The sequence below is a fragment of the Emydura macquarii genome, unplaced genomic scaffold (genome assembly GCF_026122565.2).
Source record: "Emydura macquarii macquarii isolate MOO-44397 ecotype Brisbane River unplaced genomic scaffold, CSIRO-AGI_Emac_v2 contig_3220, whole genome shotgun sequence".
In the NCBI taxonomy this organism is placed as follows: domain Eukaryota; kingdom Metazoa; phylum Chordata; order Testudines; family Chelidae; genus Emydura; species Emydura macquarii.
In genome coordinates, this window is record NW_027133357.1 from 8,736,690 (window position 1) to 8,751,568 (window position 14,879).

Below are 14,879 nucleotides of genomic sequence, written 5' to 3' on the forward strand. Positions count from 1 at the left end.
GAGCAAAGAGATGCTGTGGTAACAAGGAGTCTAACCTGTGCGTTACGCCAACACCTTTGAATATGATGCAAAGAGGTTTGGACAGGTAGACACCCTCCCATCTCAAGACTGCTCTCGATGAGGCGTCCCAAAGGCTCAAATCCTCCTCTGTTGAGTTGTCCTCAGACACGTTAATTTTCTCCAGGGCTGAGGTCTAATGAATGCAATTGACATGTTTTATCAGAGAGCCCTGAGCGGCGACGCGAAAGGGAGCCCAGCCTCTCAGGACACGCGGGGGACGAGTCTGTTCAGGCACTGGGGATGGGGTGGGAGAACAGTGGGGCCAGAGAGAAGCAGGACCGTGGAAGGGATGCGAATTAAAAGATGCAGGCTTCTGACTGGAGTTACTGTACAAGCCAAAAAGGAAACCCAATAGCCTGGAAAGTGCAACGATTTGTTCAGAGAAGGGCAGGGAACTGAGATAAAAAAGCCCTGCTAAGATCAGAAACTCTGGCGAGCACAGTGCCCCATTGTTGAGCTGTCACACTTCCCTTTACTTTATTGCTTTTGTCCAACACCCTATTGTTCCACTTCCTTTTGTCCCCTATTCAGAGCACTGGCTTTTCATTACCCAGCCAGCCTTGTTGTTTTCGTTTCTTTTGTTTGAAGTTCCTGAGAGGAAGGTTTTATTTTCAGTGGTTTGATTAATTCACAGCTTGAGCTGGGCTTTGTTTGTTATGTAATTGCTGCCCTGCGCTTTTCCAGAGCTTGCACAGAGCCTCAGCGCAGCCGCTGCTCTGGCCTCACTCCCCTCCTGCTCCGGCTTGGTACAGCCTGGAGCGTGCAGCATTGTTCAAGGTACGTGTTGTTTCCATGGGGCCTTTGGGGGTCTCCATCAAACCACGTTTTAGCACATAAGAATTGCCACTTCAGAGGAGAACAGGCCGTCTGTCCAGCTCGGTGTCCTGCCACAGCACAACAGATCCTGGGACCCGTCTACTCTGGTATCCCTCCGCCTGCCATGCCACAACAAATCCAAAAGTCCATCTACTCTGGTATCCCTCCGCCTGCCTCGCCACAACAGACCCAACGGTCCATCTAGTCCGGTATCCCTCCACCTGCCTCGCCACAACAGACCCAACGGTTCATCTAGTCCGGTATCCCTCCGCCTGCCTCGCCACAACAGACCCAACGGTCCATCTAGTCCGGTATCCCTCCGCCTGCCTCGCCACAACAGACCCAACGGTCCAGCTAGTCCGGTATCCCTCCACCTGCCTCGCCACAACAATCCCAACGGTTCGTCTAGTCCGGTATCCCTCCGCCTGCCTCGCCACAACAGACCCAACAGTCCGTCTACTCTGGTATCCCTCCGCCTGCCTCGCCACAACAGACCCAACAGTCCATCTACTCTGGTATCCCTCCGCCTGCCTCGCCACAACAGACCCAACGGTCCAGCTAGTCCGGTATCCCTCCGCCTGCCATCACACAAGTCTGGTCTGTCTAGCCTGGGATCTTGTCTCCAACAGTGGCTGATGTCGGACCATTCAGAGAGAGTGTAAATCCCCTCTTTGATGCCCCTCTATTTTCATTACTTTACTCTGGAGGGAGGGGTGAGGGAAGGGGTAATTTTTTCCTGACCCCCTGCTGGTGACCAGTTCATGCCCTGGAGCAAATCCCTGCTAATGGAGTTGTAGATGATCTCTTCCCCCTTAGACAGGTCTACTCCATTTTGGGGACTTGCCGCGGTAGAACGAGTGAGCACTGGATTCATACCCTGGCCCTTCCAATTTCATGGCTGTGAAAAACGTGTCATGGACAATGAAATTGGCCCATCCCCATGAAATCTGATCCTCCCCCCCCCCCCCACTGCTGGGAGTGCCCCAGCTGTTAGTCCCCACTGAGCTGGGGTGCTCCCAGCGGCATGGGAGAGATCAGACCCACCTCCGGTACTTCCCCCGGCTGCAGGAAGCTCTGGGGCTGGGCAGCAGCCCTGGAGATTCCTGCAGCTAAAGGGGGCTTCCGATTTCCCCCTGCCACTCTCCACAACAGGATTGTGACCCCTTTCCCACAACCCCATTTTGGGTCCGGACCCCCATGCTTACAACACCCTGAAATTTCAGATGCAAACATCTGAAACCGTGAAATTGACCAATTTTCAAACCTGACAGGTGTGAAATTGACGAGAATGGACAGTGAATTTGGTAGGGCCCTGCTCATGAGACCTGCAGTGGTGATATCCTGGATTGTCATATATTCACCTGGAAGCATTAACTCTATAACCTGGGGCACCGCAGGCAGCTGCTGTAGTGCTAATGTGTTTGCAAATAACATTGATGCTTTTTATCACCCTTTAAAATGCAGGTGTTTCCTAGGCACTCTTCCCTTGATCCACTTTGATTTTTGTTTTTTAACTCCCTTGTAATATTTACTGGTTATTTCTGCTTCCTGACTCCCTAAGCAGAGCACTTGCACAGGGTTATCCTGGCCTTCTGCTTGCACTGCTCCCTTTGGAGAATCTGACCTTTTATAGTGAACTTGGATGAAGGGTGGGGTTAGTCTGTCTGGCTCCAGACAACTTTCAGCTGATGGAAGTTAGGAAGAAACTTCCTTATTGGGCGGGCTGCTCTTGAACCACTCAGAAGCCGCTGGCACTGGCCAGTGGCAAAGACGGGGGACTGGGTTTGAGGGACTTTGATCTTGGGATTCCTATGAGAGAGGGAGAGAGACTTTTGTGATAATTTTCTAATTAATCTGGTTGAAATCCTGGCCTTGTCGAAGTCAGTGGGTGCTTTGCCATTGACTTCAGCGGGGCTGGGGTTTTACCTTCCCTTTTCGACAGCAAACCTGTCTGACTTTAGAGTTTCGGAGACTTTTCTTGGTGCTGCCTCTGGTAGCCCCTTCAGTAGATGTGCAGGCTGGTCCGATCAGAAGACCCGGAGCCAGGAGTTCCTCAGATCTAATGCAGGTTCAATATGGGCTCCATATTCTTGGGCACATCCCCTGGGGCCCAAGTCTTCAGAATAGCTGAGCACCTGCAGCTCCCATTGACTTCCGCTGGAGCAGTGGGTACCCAGCATCTTTTGAAAAGTCAGGCCCTTGACCTGTTCAAGCCTTATTTGGCAAATGGGAATAAGAACACTTGCTTACTTCCTGGGGGTGTATGCGTATAAGGTAGTGAGCGAATCTTTACAGAGCATGTTGAAGCATTGTCATTTACAGCTGGGGGGAAAGTGACTTGCTGTATAACTGGGAAGCTCAGTGGCAGAGCTTGGGTGCAGAGCCCAGATTTCCTGACTCCCTGAATCCTGCCCTCTGATTGATGTTCATAGGAGCCGGGACTCCCGGACTCTGTTTTCAGCTTTGCCAATGACTTGTTGTACCTCAGATTGCTCATCTATGCAATGGGGACCACTGTTCTTCTCACACATGCTATGGAGGGTTGTGAGACCCTTTCCAGAAAGCTGCTAAGTAAGAACAACATATAGTACTTCCTTCTTCCTTCAGGAGTTCACACGCCTGCTTTGCCCCAGAATCCCATGTCTCTGTGTGCTTTGCTTTTTACTAAACCAACTTCACCACCATTGAATCACACACAGGACGTGGGTTGGGTTTGTTCTCCTGGGAGCTTCTGGTCTCTGGAGCCAGTACCCGCAGCAGCGAATGCTAAGGAAAATACAAACAATGGGTCTCTGCAAACGGCAGCAAAACTCAAGACCGTTGTCCTTCCTGATGCCACAGCAAAACAGCCATACAGAGCAACCCCCGTGGGTTCCCTTGCTTGCCCCTGGTGGATGACAGTGCTGCAGGGCTGCTGGAGGAACTGGGAGCGAAAGGGTGATTCAGTGTAGTCTGTTAGGAGCCGGAGGGAAGGAGTAATAGATGTTACGCAGTGGTATAGATGTCCCTTGGATGTGGCTCTGTGGGGACAAGCTTCCCGCCAACAGTGCAACGTGCATGTAAACAGTGCAGAGACCCACGATCTTGGAACGTACAGGCTGGGAGCAAAGGGGGCACTGATTAATTCCTGGGCTGTTCCCTCTTGAAACGTGTTCCTGAAAGTTCTGCGTCCAGAACTTGGGTACTGTTGCTGTATGGCCAGCATAACTACTCTGGCCCTGGTGCCATCCTGACCTCTCTCTCCTCCCCTAGGATGTCCATGAGGAGCCCTGTGTCTCCCCACCTGGAACTTGATGGAGCCGGGAACATGGTGAACTGCACCATCAAGACGGAAGAGAAGACGGATAGCTGCCGTGAGTCCCCACAGGGAGCACCCCCTGGCTCTGACGCCCACGGAGTGCCGCCGTCGCTGAGAGAGAATGCTGACCCCCGGACTCTTGCAAAGGTGGGGTTACGTCTCCTGGATCCCTTCTCTCCTCATTGCCTTCAGGCTCAGGCTCTCCCACTTCCCACCCAACTTGCCGGGCCCAGTCCCAGGCTGTGGTAAGCAGGTGCAGCTCCATAGAGCCAAATTCCGTGCTGATTTATGAAGTCAACAGGATTCCATATGGCTTAAGTCTGTGTCTTGAATGCAGCTGCACGTGCAGACCCCCGGTCTGGCTATCTAATTGATCTGTCTCACCCGGGAATCTATAATGCGCTCATCACTGGGATCACCAAGCACCTTTGGCCTGGCTGAGCATACTAAATGTATGTCTACGCTGCAGCCAGAGGTGTGACTGGCTCCTGAGTTTCTGGCAGGTACCCTAACCACTGAACATCTTTCTTCCCACCTTCCTGCACTGTAACTATGAGGTTACCCTTTCCTGCCAGTAGCTAGAGACAGAAGCCAACTTGCCCTCCTAGACTGGAGAGGATAACATCACACTCTAACCTAGGCACTTGGGACATGCGGCGATATAGTCTGCAGGCAAGAGAAAATTGTTACCCTGCCTGTTGCCTGCCTTTATTCCTCGCCCGTAAGAAATAAAGTTGAAATCTGCAGCTCCCCCATGCTTTCTGTCTCCTGCTGAAATTATCGAGTCAGTCTTGGGATTTGAGCGACGGCCGTCGGAGCCCCGCTGTAGCGGCACACAGACATGCTGCCTTAGAAACTGCTCTGCTTCCTCTGGGGAAACCTGGAGCTATGCTTTCATTTGCCCATTTTAATTGCTCTTGGGTTTCCCCCCCGTTGAGCGCTCCCGCTTGGACAGCCTCAGACCCTGCTGCTTCCAATTCCTGCCTTCCCAGAGGTGGTTGCATTTGCAAAGACGCATGGCAGGCTAAATCAATAATTGAAAACTATTGCAAACAAGTATTTGCAGCATGAAAAATAAGTTGCCTTAAATGCGCTAGAGGCTCATGGAGCTGGTGAAGGTCAGGATTAAGGAGTCTCCAGTTGAGAAGTGCTGTCTAGTGGTCAGAGCTTAGAGTCAGGCTGGGCTTTTCAAAGGAGCCCAAAGGCATTAAGCACCCAAATCCCATTGACTTACTGCTTGCAAATGCCAGCCAGCACTCCGAGGGCTCTGTTCCTTCCTCCTCTGCTCTCCCAGACCTTTTCAATAGCTCATTGGGGACAGTGGGAGTCCCTTCCATTGCCTTTGTGTCAGGCCCTTCCTTGGACACTGAGGGTACATTGTTCAGTCTCTCCCCTGGTTTCCCCATCCGTGAGTAACCTGCTTTTTAGAAAGGTCAGAAAGCGGCTTCTTCGAAAAGTGCTTTGAGATCCTCTGAGAGGGTCTGTATCGGTAATGCTCAGGGATATTTCTCAGAGAGCAGAACTCGGGGTGCTGTTTTGTACACTTCAGTGTATTTGCTCTCCTCCCTGCTTCACCTCATCAGAGGAAATACTGGGTGTGGGTTCCTGGCCTGTGTACACAGGAGATTAGACTAGATGGTCACAGTGGTCCCGTCTGCCCTCAGAATCTATGAATCTTCCCCCTTATGAGGCTTGTGGTGTTAGGCGGTAAATTGAGAGTAACATTTGTGCATTGCAGGAATCCCGGTCTCCTGTGAACAGTGCGGTAGATTCCAGGAGGTCTGTCCTTGAGCCTGCCGTCAGCAGCCAGGAAAAATTAGATTTCAACAGAAACTTGAAAGAGGGTAAGAGAGGTTTCTGGACGTCCGTCTCCCTTGAAATCCCTCCGATCTACCCTGGATGGTTTTAGCCTGGTCCCATATTTTCTGGGTACCTTTTATTTTTCTAAAGTTTTGAAAGAGGCTCTGGTCTCCGGTATACAAATAAACAGAGAGAGTGATGACAACCTCTTAGACGGTGGTAGTCAGTGGCCACGACTAAATTGATTTCTCATGCTTCTCTCTCTGTCTCTCCAATCTCTCTCCTCACCCTGTTCACTCCATTGGTGACAGTCATGCCCACCATTGAGAAGTTACTCTCCAGTGACTGGAAAGAGAGGCTCCTGGGTAGAAACACCCTGGAATCCAAAGAGGTGAAAGGTAAACAACCATCCCCTCCAGTCCCCTTACTTTCCCATCTCCTCCCTGCCCTTTTGTCTTGTGTGCTCAGGTTGAAAAGGGTGTGTGTATGGGGGGGAATATGACCAGTCCTAATGAATATTCCTATGGCTAGAACTTGAATCTGCAACTGCAGAGCGCATGCTAAAGGGATGAAATACAAAGCCACCCCTCCAATAAAATACCTAGAGAATTGGCATCCAAGTCCCAGATAAGCTCTCTGCTGGGCTCTAAGACGTGTGACTGCAGCATGTTTAGATCTAGCTGGCTTGAAAAGCAATAGCAGCGAAGCTGTGGCAGCCCAGACTAGCCGGTCAAGTGTGTACCCAGGGTACCGGCTGGGGTTGTACATCTGGTGCTCCCGCAGCTTCACTGCGCGAGTACGCAAGCTAGCCAGATCAGAGCTAGCGGAAGTGTGTCCCCAGGTGCTGAAGTCACACCTCTGATACTAGTGAAGACATGCCCCAATTATTCTGTGAGGTTTAGGATATCATCTGTTAAGCCAGTCAGACCGCGTTTGCCCACACTCTGCTCTTTGGTTACTTGCCTGGCCCAGGAACCCAGGAGAGCTTAGCGGAGAAGGAGCTGCAGTTGCTCGTCATGATCAACCAGCTCTCCACCTTGCGGGACCAGCTTCTGACGGCCCATTCGGAGCAGAAGAACATGGCGGCCATGCTGTTTGAGAAGCAGCAGCAGCAGATGGAGCTGGCTCGGCAGCAGCAAGAGCAGGTATTTGACTCCGGGGTATCTATTTTCCCCACCCTACCTCTACTCCCTGGCCTAGGGGGTGGTTTCAGAGCCACAGCAGGTGGCCCAGTGAGCACACATTGGTAGGGCTTCCCACAGTCTTGACTCCACCTGATCCGCACCTCACCATGGCAGGAAGCACCAAGACCGAGCAGGGAATAAAATGCAAACCGGGTGAATGTCAGATTTTTTTTTTTTTTTTTTTGCTAGCTGGCAATTCCAGAGGGAAAAAAATCATCCCAGGTCAAACAACATATTTTGTTTTGATTTTGACCAATTAAAAGCTTTTTAAATTGTTTTTAAAATTAAAAGACATTTGGAAATGGAAAGTCATTTCCAACCGAAAAATCGAAATGTTTCCAAAGGGAGGAAACGTTTTGCTGTTTTCAGAATTGAGGCTAGATGAAGCGCCCAGGAGCCAGTGCATCCATTAGTCTCAGGGATGCAGCGTTTGAAGCTCATGTTGTATGAAATTAGACGCAAGCACATTTCAGGTGGAAACGTGGGACGTGAGCCAGGAAGGATGGTTTTGTGGGTGAGTCACTAGGCTGGGACCCAGGAGATCTGGGTAGATCTGTAGAAACCAGCCCTGTGCCCCTCGCTGGCCGCTGCACCGCACCCTCTGTGGATCACGCACAGAGGGGAGTTGGGGAATACATTCAGAGCAGCTGGTTACAGACGGACGCCGCCAGTCCCAGACATCCTCTCTCAAGAGCCGTCCCATCAGGAACCTTCCCATTAGCAGAGCTCCATCCTGGGGTGTCTCCGCAGACCACTTGTGTTTGTGGCTGGTGTTGCTAGCGCGTGGTGCTTTGCGCCCCTCGGAGGCGAGCCGTTCCACCAGGCGGATGGCCCCTGGGGAGGCTGGGTTAGCTGGCGTTTCCCAACCGCACTAGCCATGCTCTTTCCCCCCCTGACAGATTGCCAAGCAGCAGCAGCAGCTCATTCAGCAACAGCACAAGATCAACTTGCTGCAGCACCAGATCCAGGTAAGGCGGTGCGTCCCCACGCCGAGCCCCTCCACAATCCATGCTCTGGTCCCCCTTCGATGCCCCTCTGATAGAAGGGCCAACGCCCCCTTCCTCTTCACCCCACAACCTGGGCTCTAGCCTGCACGTGGCACTCCTTTATAAACGTGCTGCTCTGTTCCACAAAGGTTATTTGGTCTCTCTCTTCAGCAGGTCAACATGCCCTATGTCATGATTCCAGCCTTTCCTCCCAGCCACCAGCCACTACCTGTGACCGCAGACTCCCAGCTGGCGCTTCCCATCCAGCCCATCCCTTGCAAACCAGGTAAGTAAAGCAGAGGGGGTACAGTATTATGGGGGGCGGGGCAGGGAAAGGCACAGCTGTGATCAGAAATAGGGGGAGAGGTGACGTTCTGGGGGCGGGGGCAGAGGTACGGGTGGGAGAATTGACTCCCCTCAGAAATACCCTTTACATAATCCAGACATTCTCCCTTTTCCTGCCCTTCCTTGGGCTGCGATCTTGGGGTTTGGAAGCTTAAGGAGATCCAGGGAAAGTTGTCTGCTAAGCGGAGATGTAGGGAGGAGGAGAAGCCTTGACATTTTTTGGCCAGGGGTTGGGAGGCAAGTTGCCTTCCCTGGCAGGTTCCTGATGATCTGGCTGAGATCGCCTTGGCCCATCTCTGGCTGGCCATCTGGGTGGGGGTGAAACCTCTCCTGAAAGGCCAGGGTGTTTGAGCCAGCTTTCCTGTGGTCACTGAATCTGGCTGCAGAGTCCCTGGCTCTGTGTGAGCTGACGCCAGGCACAGAACAGCTGCTGTGTTAGCGGGTCCCGCTGTGTCGCTGCTGGCACTCTGAGATTCCAGTGCTGCCACTTGGGTAGGTTGGTGGCACGTAGCATGGGGAACTTGCTCTGCCAGTGCTCCTCCCCTCTCTAGGTTAGATCTCTGAACGTCCCCGCCTTTCTGTAACGCTTTCCCTCTTCTGGAGAAGGGACGCCACTCGTGGTGAAGGGACAGACACGAAACCTGGGTTCAGTTCCCAGCTCTGCCACAGACCTTGTCGCGTAGGCTCCCTGTGCCTCAATTCCCCTTCTGTAAAATGGGGATAATAAGTCTTTTGCTTTCTGCATTGGCTGTTTAGACTGTAGGCTGTCTGGGGGTTTCTGTGTCTGTACAGCACCTATCACAGCAGAGCTCTGAACTTAGGACCACTAGGTGCGACTGTACTAGAAAGAATAATAATAGTAATACACTTCAGTCCTTGCCAGCCCTGGGGATCTAGCCCATGGTCTGCACTTGGAATTAGCCCCGAAGGCAGACTGGTTCCTAGCAGGGGATAGCTCTCCCGGTGCAAATAGCACCTGTTCCTGTGCAAATCCCTCGTGCGGTGCAGTTCTGCTAGGGTAGGAATCGGGGCCAGTTCCAGGCATAGACAAGGCCTACGTAGATCCCCCCTGCCCTTTGCTCCTGGCAGCCGGCGGCGTGAGAAGCACCTGCTATGACCTCACTCGCCAACTTTCCTCTTGCCGTCCTTTCTGCAGTGGAGTACCCCATGCAGCTGCTCCACAGCCCGCCTCCTCCAACGCTGAAGAGACCCACCGGCTCAGGCCACCTCCAGATGCAGGTACCGTCCCGATTGGCTGTCCTCCCGGGGACCCAGGGTAATGCAGGGACGTGCCTCACCCTTCCCGTCTCCCTGTCTCTCCCTCACCCAGGAATCTGCACAGCCACTGAACCTAACGGCCAAACCCAAATGCTCTGAGCTCTCCAGTGCCTCCAGCTCACCCAGCCTGAAGATGAGCAGCTGCCGATCCCTCACCCCTAACCACGGGGTCACGAGGGACATGCAGTCCAGCCCTCCCAATCTGCCTCTGGGTAGGTACCCGCAGACGTGCTCTCTGCCGGGAGTCCTTGCCTTTGTCGCTGTGGTATCTCGCTTAGAGAGGAAACACACTTGTGGGCTCCCTGGGATACTGGTGGTTCTCTCCCGGGTGGGAAGAGGGAGATGTAGCATTTCTCGCTGGTCCATTGTTTGGGGGACTTGCCTGCTCTGATGTTCAGGGGATTTCTGGAGAAGCCAAGACAGGTGACTCTCTTTGGGAGAAAACCTAGCGTCTGTGCTGGTGCTGGGAGATGGAAGGGTCGATCCCTGGGCAGACTTCTCACACCCCACCCACCCAAAGAGGCATCCACATTTGGAGAAGAAATCTATTTGCTGTGTGGGGGGAGGCTGGAGGGCTCCCTGGGAGGAACAGCTGGAGTCCTGGGGGATGTGACTAGAATAGTGGGCGAGCAAGCTTTCTGATTTGAACCCTCTGCTTCCCTTGCGCAATGCTAATAGGAATGCATCTGCAATAAGCAACTAGGGGCTCTAGATGTCTCTTAATTAGATGCAGGGTTCCTGCGGCTGGGATAGGAGGCCCTTTGCAAGGGCAAAGTGTTGGCTTTGATGAGTTCTGCACTGGTTGATCCTCAGGGTTCCTGGGAGAGGGGGACGCCATCACTAAAGCAATCCAAGATGCACGGCAGCTCCTGCACTGCCACAGCGGGGCAACAGAGAGCTCTCTGAATAACCCCTACCGGAAGGTGAGTGACACTGGGACTGGGAGCTCCTTGGGGCTGACCCCTGATTGAATGGGGGAGGTCTGAGAGGACCCAGCTTGGCGCGGAGACGCCAAGGAATCTCAGGGGGACGGTGTGAATGGATATAAAGAGGGGCCTTGGGGAAAAGCCTTATAGGATGTAATAGAAAATCCCTTTTCTATAGGTTCCTTTGGACCATCTTATAGAATTGAATGGAGAATTGTCTCCCTACTATAGAATTCTATAGGTTGGTTGACAAACACCTCTGGAGAACGGACCTTGTTCCCTAGGAAACCTTACTGGAGTTCAGAGTCATTTCTGCAGCGTGCTGTTGGTTGTCTCTCCTGCTATGGTGGATAGGTCACCTCTCCATAAGGGCCAAGGGGGTTTGTTCTGAGTGTGGGGCTTGGGGGTTGTATTGCTGCCTCCCCAAACAGATGATGCTGAATGTGGTCTATACTGAAGACCCAGGGAATGGCTCTCGGGCTGTCTGCTGCACACGATAACCCAGGCAATCCTGTCTGAAGCTCATGCCTGTGTTATGCACATGGCTGAAGTCCTTGCCTGACAGCTACACAGCCAAGAGCTGCTGGCTGGAATGCCTGCCCAGCAGATAAGGAAGTGCTGGACATGGTCCCAAGGAGATGGTTCATTGCCGGTCACTCTGCCACCCATGACCTTACCTGAGTTGGTAATTGGCTGTAACTTCTGCTCTCCACGTGCCTGCAGGACCAAATGGGCTTGGATTCCTCACCCCCGAAGGAGAGGCTGGAGGAGACATGCCCGCACAGACTGGACGAGTCCATGCTAACTTGCGATATGGACGGTAAGGACTTTCTCGCTGCGGGGCTTTCTCCAAAGTCAACTCTAGGCCTGATCCTGAGAAGTGCTAAGCACTTGGTCACCCATTGCACTGGGGATTCCATGGGATTGGGCTGGATGGAAGAAAACGCATCACGTTTCCTTCTTCTTTTCCTCTCTGACTTGTAACTTTTCCCTTCTCCCACCCCTTCTTCTTTCTTGACCTGGCCTCCTAGCTCTGTGGGTTGCATGACGTGATTTGAAATAAAGAGCCAGAAGAGAAGAGCAAAGACTTAATTTAAGGGACGTGCTTATTTGAGATGGGTGGGAATTTCATTTGTGGTCACAGCTGATGTCCTGCCGCCCTGCTCTGCTGTTCTCACCGGCTGATGGGAACGCTAGGGTTTCAGCTTTGTGTAGTCGAGCAGCGCTCTAGGTACAGAGTGAACATGTGTTGTTCTGGAGACAATGATGTCATGAAAGTGGGTGGAGCTGGGCGTCATCCACAAGGGTGGCACAAAGTCTATGAGCAAGCTAGATTCCACCCAGCATCGAGGTCAGCTAGACTAGAGGGGGAGAACATCAGGGAGCTGGTAATGGCTCCTTGATTCTGTGGGTGGTCTGCACCAAGGGATCTCCACGCCAGCCGCGACTCAACAGAGCACAGCTGCACCCTAATGCCGCCGGCATGGCACCTACGCCAGCTGGTACCGGAACTGAGCGCGGTGGTTTTATGATAGACAAGCGTCAGTTCCCTCTCTTCTCCTCAGCTGGCCAGGTGCTGCCGAATTCTGGCTCTTTAATTGGTACAAAAGTGCTAGAGGGGGATCTGAAGGATGGGAAGCACGTGTCTGATGGTCTCTGGCCCCACAGGCTGGGTACATGTGCATGGGCTGACTTTGGCGAATGTTATTGTGCTTAGGCAAGTGGTGGACTAGACATCCTGGCATGAGCCATGCACAGTACACGCGGGGGCTGTTCACGCTGTCTCACCTCCACCTTCGCTGCTGCACCTTAGTCCTGACCGGCAGCTCCCCTTTGCTATTCTAGTCTGGGGGCCTTCCCCCAGTGCTGAGGAGGCCCCTCAATTTTGATGTGCAGCTGCTTTCGCTGTTCCAGCTTCCTAAAGGTCAAGGGGCTAAATGTTGACTAGGGATTGAACTGGGACCCAGCCGGGTCATTTAGGCCAAACTTTTCAAAAGTGCCCATTAGTTTTGCAGGCCTCAGCTCCTGAGTGCCTGACATGGAGACACCTAGGGCCTGGCGTTCAGACGCGCTGGGCACCCACCACTCCAGTGAAAGTTAACGGGAGCTGCAGACGTTCAGCAGCCCTGAGAAATCAGGCTCCAAGAGACGGAGGTGAACCAGAGGGTCTGAGAATCTGCAAATCCCACAGCCGGGAAGCAGCGGGTTCTTCGTACCTTTGAAAACCAAGCCCAGGATTTGTCCAGTTGGGATCCTAAAAATGGAAGCTCCCAAGATTAATGGATATTTGAAAGCTTTGGTCCTAGCTTGTGACTCATGGAGGATTTGAGCTTCTGTCTCCGTGGTGAGAATCCAGTGCAGCATATCCCTGGGCCATCAAGCCGGTAACACTTGGTCTTATGGTTAAAACCCCCTCGTAAGGGAAACTCTGACCACGCTAGTTGCCGTTTTGTATCTTGTGTTTTGGCCTCACTTTCTGTCTCTCTTAACTGGCTGTTCTGTGCTCTGCTCCTAACAGGTTCGCGACACTTCCCTGAGTCCAGGAACAACAACCACATAAAGCGGCCCATGAACGCTTTCATGGTGTGGGCCAAGGACGAGAGGCGGAAGATTTTGCAGGCCTTCCCGGACATGCACAACTCCAGTATCAGCAAGATCCTGGGTAAGTGTCCGGTAGGCAAACGAGGGTGGGGAGGGGTTGCCCTGCTGAGCTGTCCCCACTGACAGGGAATCTGCCAAGGTGTTTTGCTGACCCTTGGAGCCATTAGCCGCTGTGCATTGCTAATCCCATGCAGCCTACATCTGGCCAGGGGGCTCTGAGCTAGGAGGAAATGACAGAAGCAACCCCCTCTTCTCTCCTGGGACAGTCAGTTGCAAGAGTCTGGATCCTCCAATCCGGCCTATGGATGCACTGACCGGCAAAGCAGCGGGGTTGTAAAAAGAAACCATTCTGCAGCCTCACTGCACTGAGAGGAGGAAGGAAAGGCTGGTCCTGAATGTCACGCCGCTGGCCACAAGTGGCTAGGGCTGCGTCTTGGTCTCTCTTCCTACAGCCGGCCTCTCCAGCAGACACTCTGGGTCATGGGCTGTGCCTGGTTTTGGGGGACAGCGGGGGTATGGGGGAAAGCATCACATGCTGCACCGTTTTCTGCAGCACTTGAGGCTTTCCAGTGACGCCACCTTCCAAGCCCCAATCAGGCTTTCACGTGCTTAGCGTGTGATCTCTGAGATTCACAGCCCCCGGTGGTTCCTGGCTATGGAAAGAGGGCTTGATAGCGAGGAGATAGCCTTGCCTTTTGAAGATTATCTATCCAGCCTGATCTAATCTTCGGCTTTTCTATGCTTATCTAGGCATGCCTCAGCTGGGGTGCCAGGGAGATAAGACACCAGTGAGATGCAGTGGTATCTGGTATGATATGACTAGCAGAGAAGCATTAGAGCTGTGGGAATGAGTTAATACTCCAGGGCAGAAAGCTTCTCTGGTGGGGGTGTATCATGGGGAGTCGCAGGCTTTTGGTTCCTGTGTCCGTGCTGGAATCAGAATGGCAGGTGTTTGGCCACCTAGGGTCTAGCTCACTTTGACAATGATCCACAGTAAAGGATAGCCCGGGATGTTTCTCATACCAGCTGGGCATCCTGCCCCTCTCAGCCCCGTTCCCATTTGTTGATGGATTGTAATCTCAGCTCTGCAGCCCGAATGTTCCCTCCTTCCCCCACTCTTCTTTCAGAGGATCCTCTGGGCTGTAGGCTGGAACCCAGAACCCACATCAAATCCTGGCTCAAATCAGGCAGGAGGCCAGGAGTCAGAGAATCGGCCATGCAAACGCGGCTGTAAAAGGAAGCTTCTTCCCTGGGCGTCCGTGGCATGGGGCTCATGAAAGTGATGGGCTAATAGCGGGGATTGGAGGCCAAGGCAGGGCACAGGCAAACTTCCCTAAATCCTGACCTGCTCCAGCCCTGCTATTCCAGTCCTGAGTCCCCCAACAGCTCTGCCAGTGCGTCTCCTTCCAGGCCAGCCAGCCAGCTGCTGCCCTGCCAATGCACCTGAAACCTGGCCCGTCGTTCCCCTGCTGTTAAGCTGCACAATCCCCCCTGGACTGAGAGAAACAGGGACCATTTTTGTGATGTGCGTGTGGGAAATGTTCATGAGAGCGTTGTCTGAGACCACCAAACTCATCGCACTTGT

The 14,879-nt window shown here is 53.0% G+C and overlaps 1 protein-coding gene across 3 annotated transcripts in view; it reads left to right on the forward strand.

The window, feature by feature from the left end:
- Positions 1-14,879, forward strand: part of SOX13 (SRY-box transcription factor 13) — an 86,465-nt gene that overhangs the window by 61,582 nt on the left and 10,004 nt on the right. For 2 of the 3 annotated variants that reach the window (XM_067531645.1, XM_067531647.1), the window contains exons 2-12: positions 4,129-4,321; positions 5,913-6,018; positions 6,286-6,372; positions 6,947-7,119; positions 8,058-8,126; positions 8,316-8,430; positions 9,646-9,728; positions 9,820-9,979; positions 10,581-10,690; positions 11,417-11,513; positions 13,212-13,355. In XM_067531645.1, coding sequence (XP_067387746.1) covers positions 4,130-4,321; positions 5,913-6,018; positions 6,286-6,372; positions 6,947-7,119; positions 8,058-8,126; positions 8,316-8,430; positions 9,646-9,728; positions 9,820-9,979; positions 10,581-10,690; positions 11,417-11,513; positions 13,212-13,355 — 1,336 coding nt within the window. In that variant the 5' untranslated portion in view covers position 4,129. The remainder of the gene's footprint in view (positions 1-4,128; positions 4,322-5,912; positions 6,019-6,285; positions 6,373-6,946; positions 7,120-8,057; positions 8,127-8,315; positions 8,431-9,645; positions 9,729-9,819; positions 9,980-10,580; positions 10,691-11,416; positions 11,514-13,211; positions 13,356-14,879) is intronic. The other variant, XM_067531646.1, reaches the window with a different exon arrangement.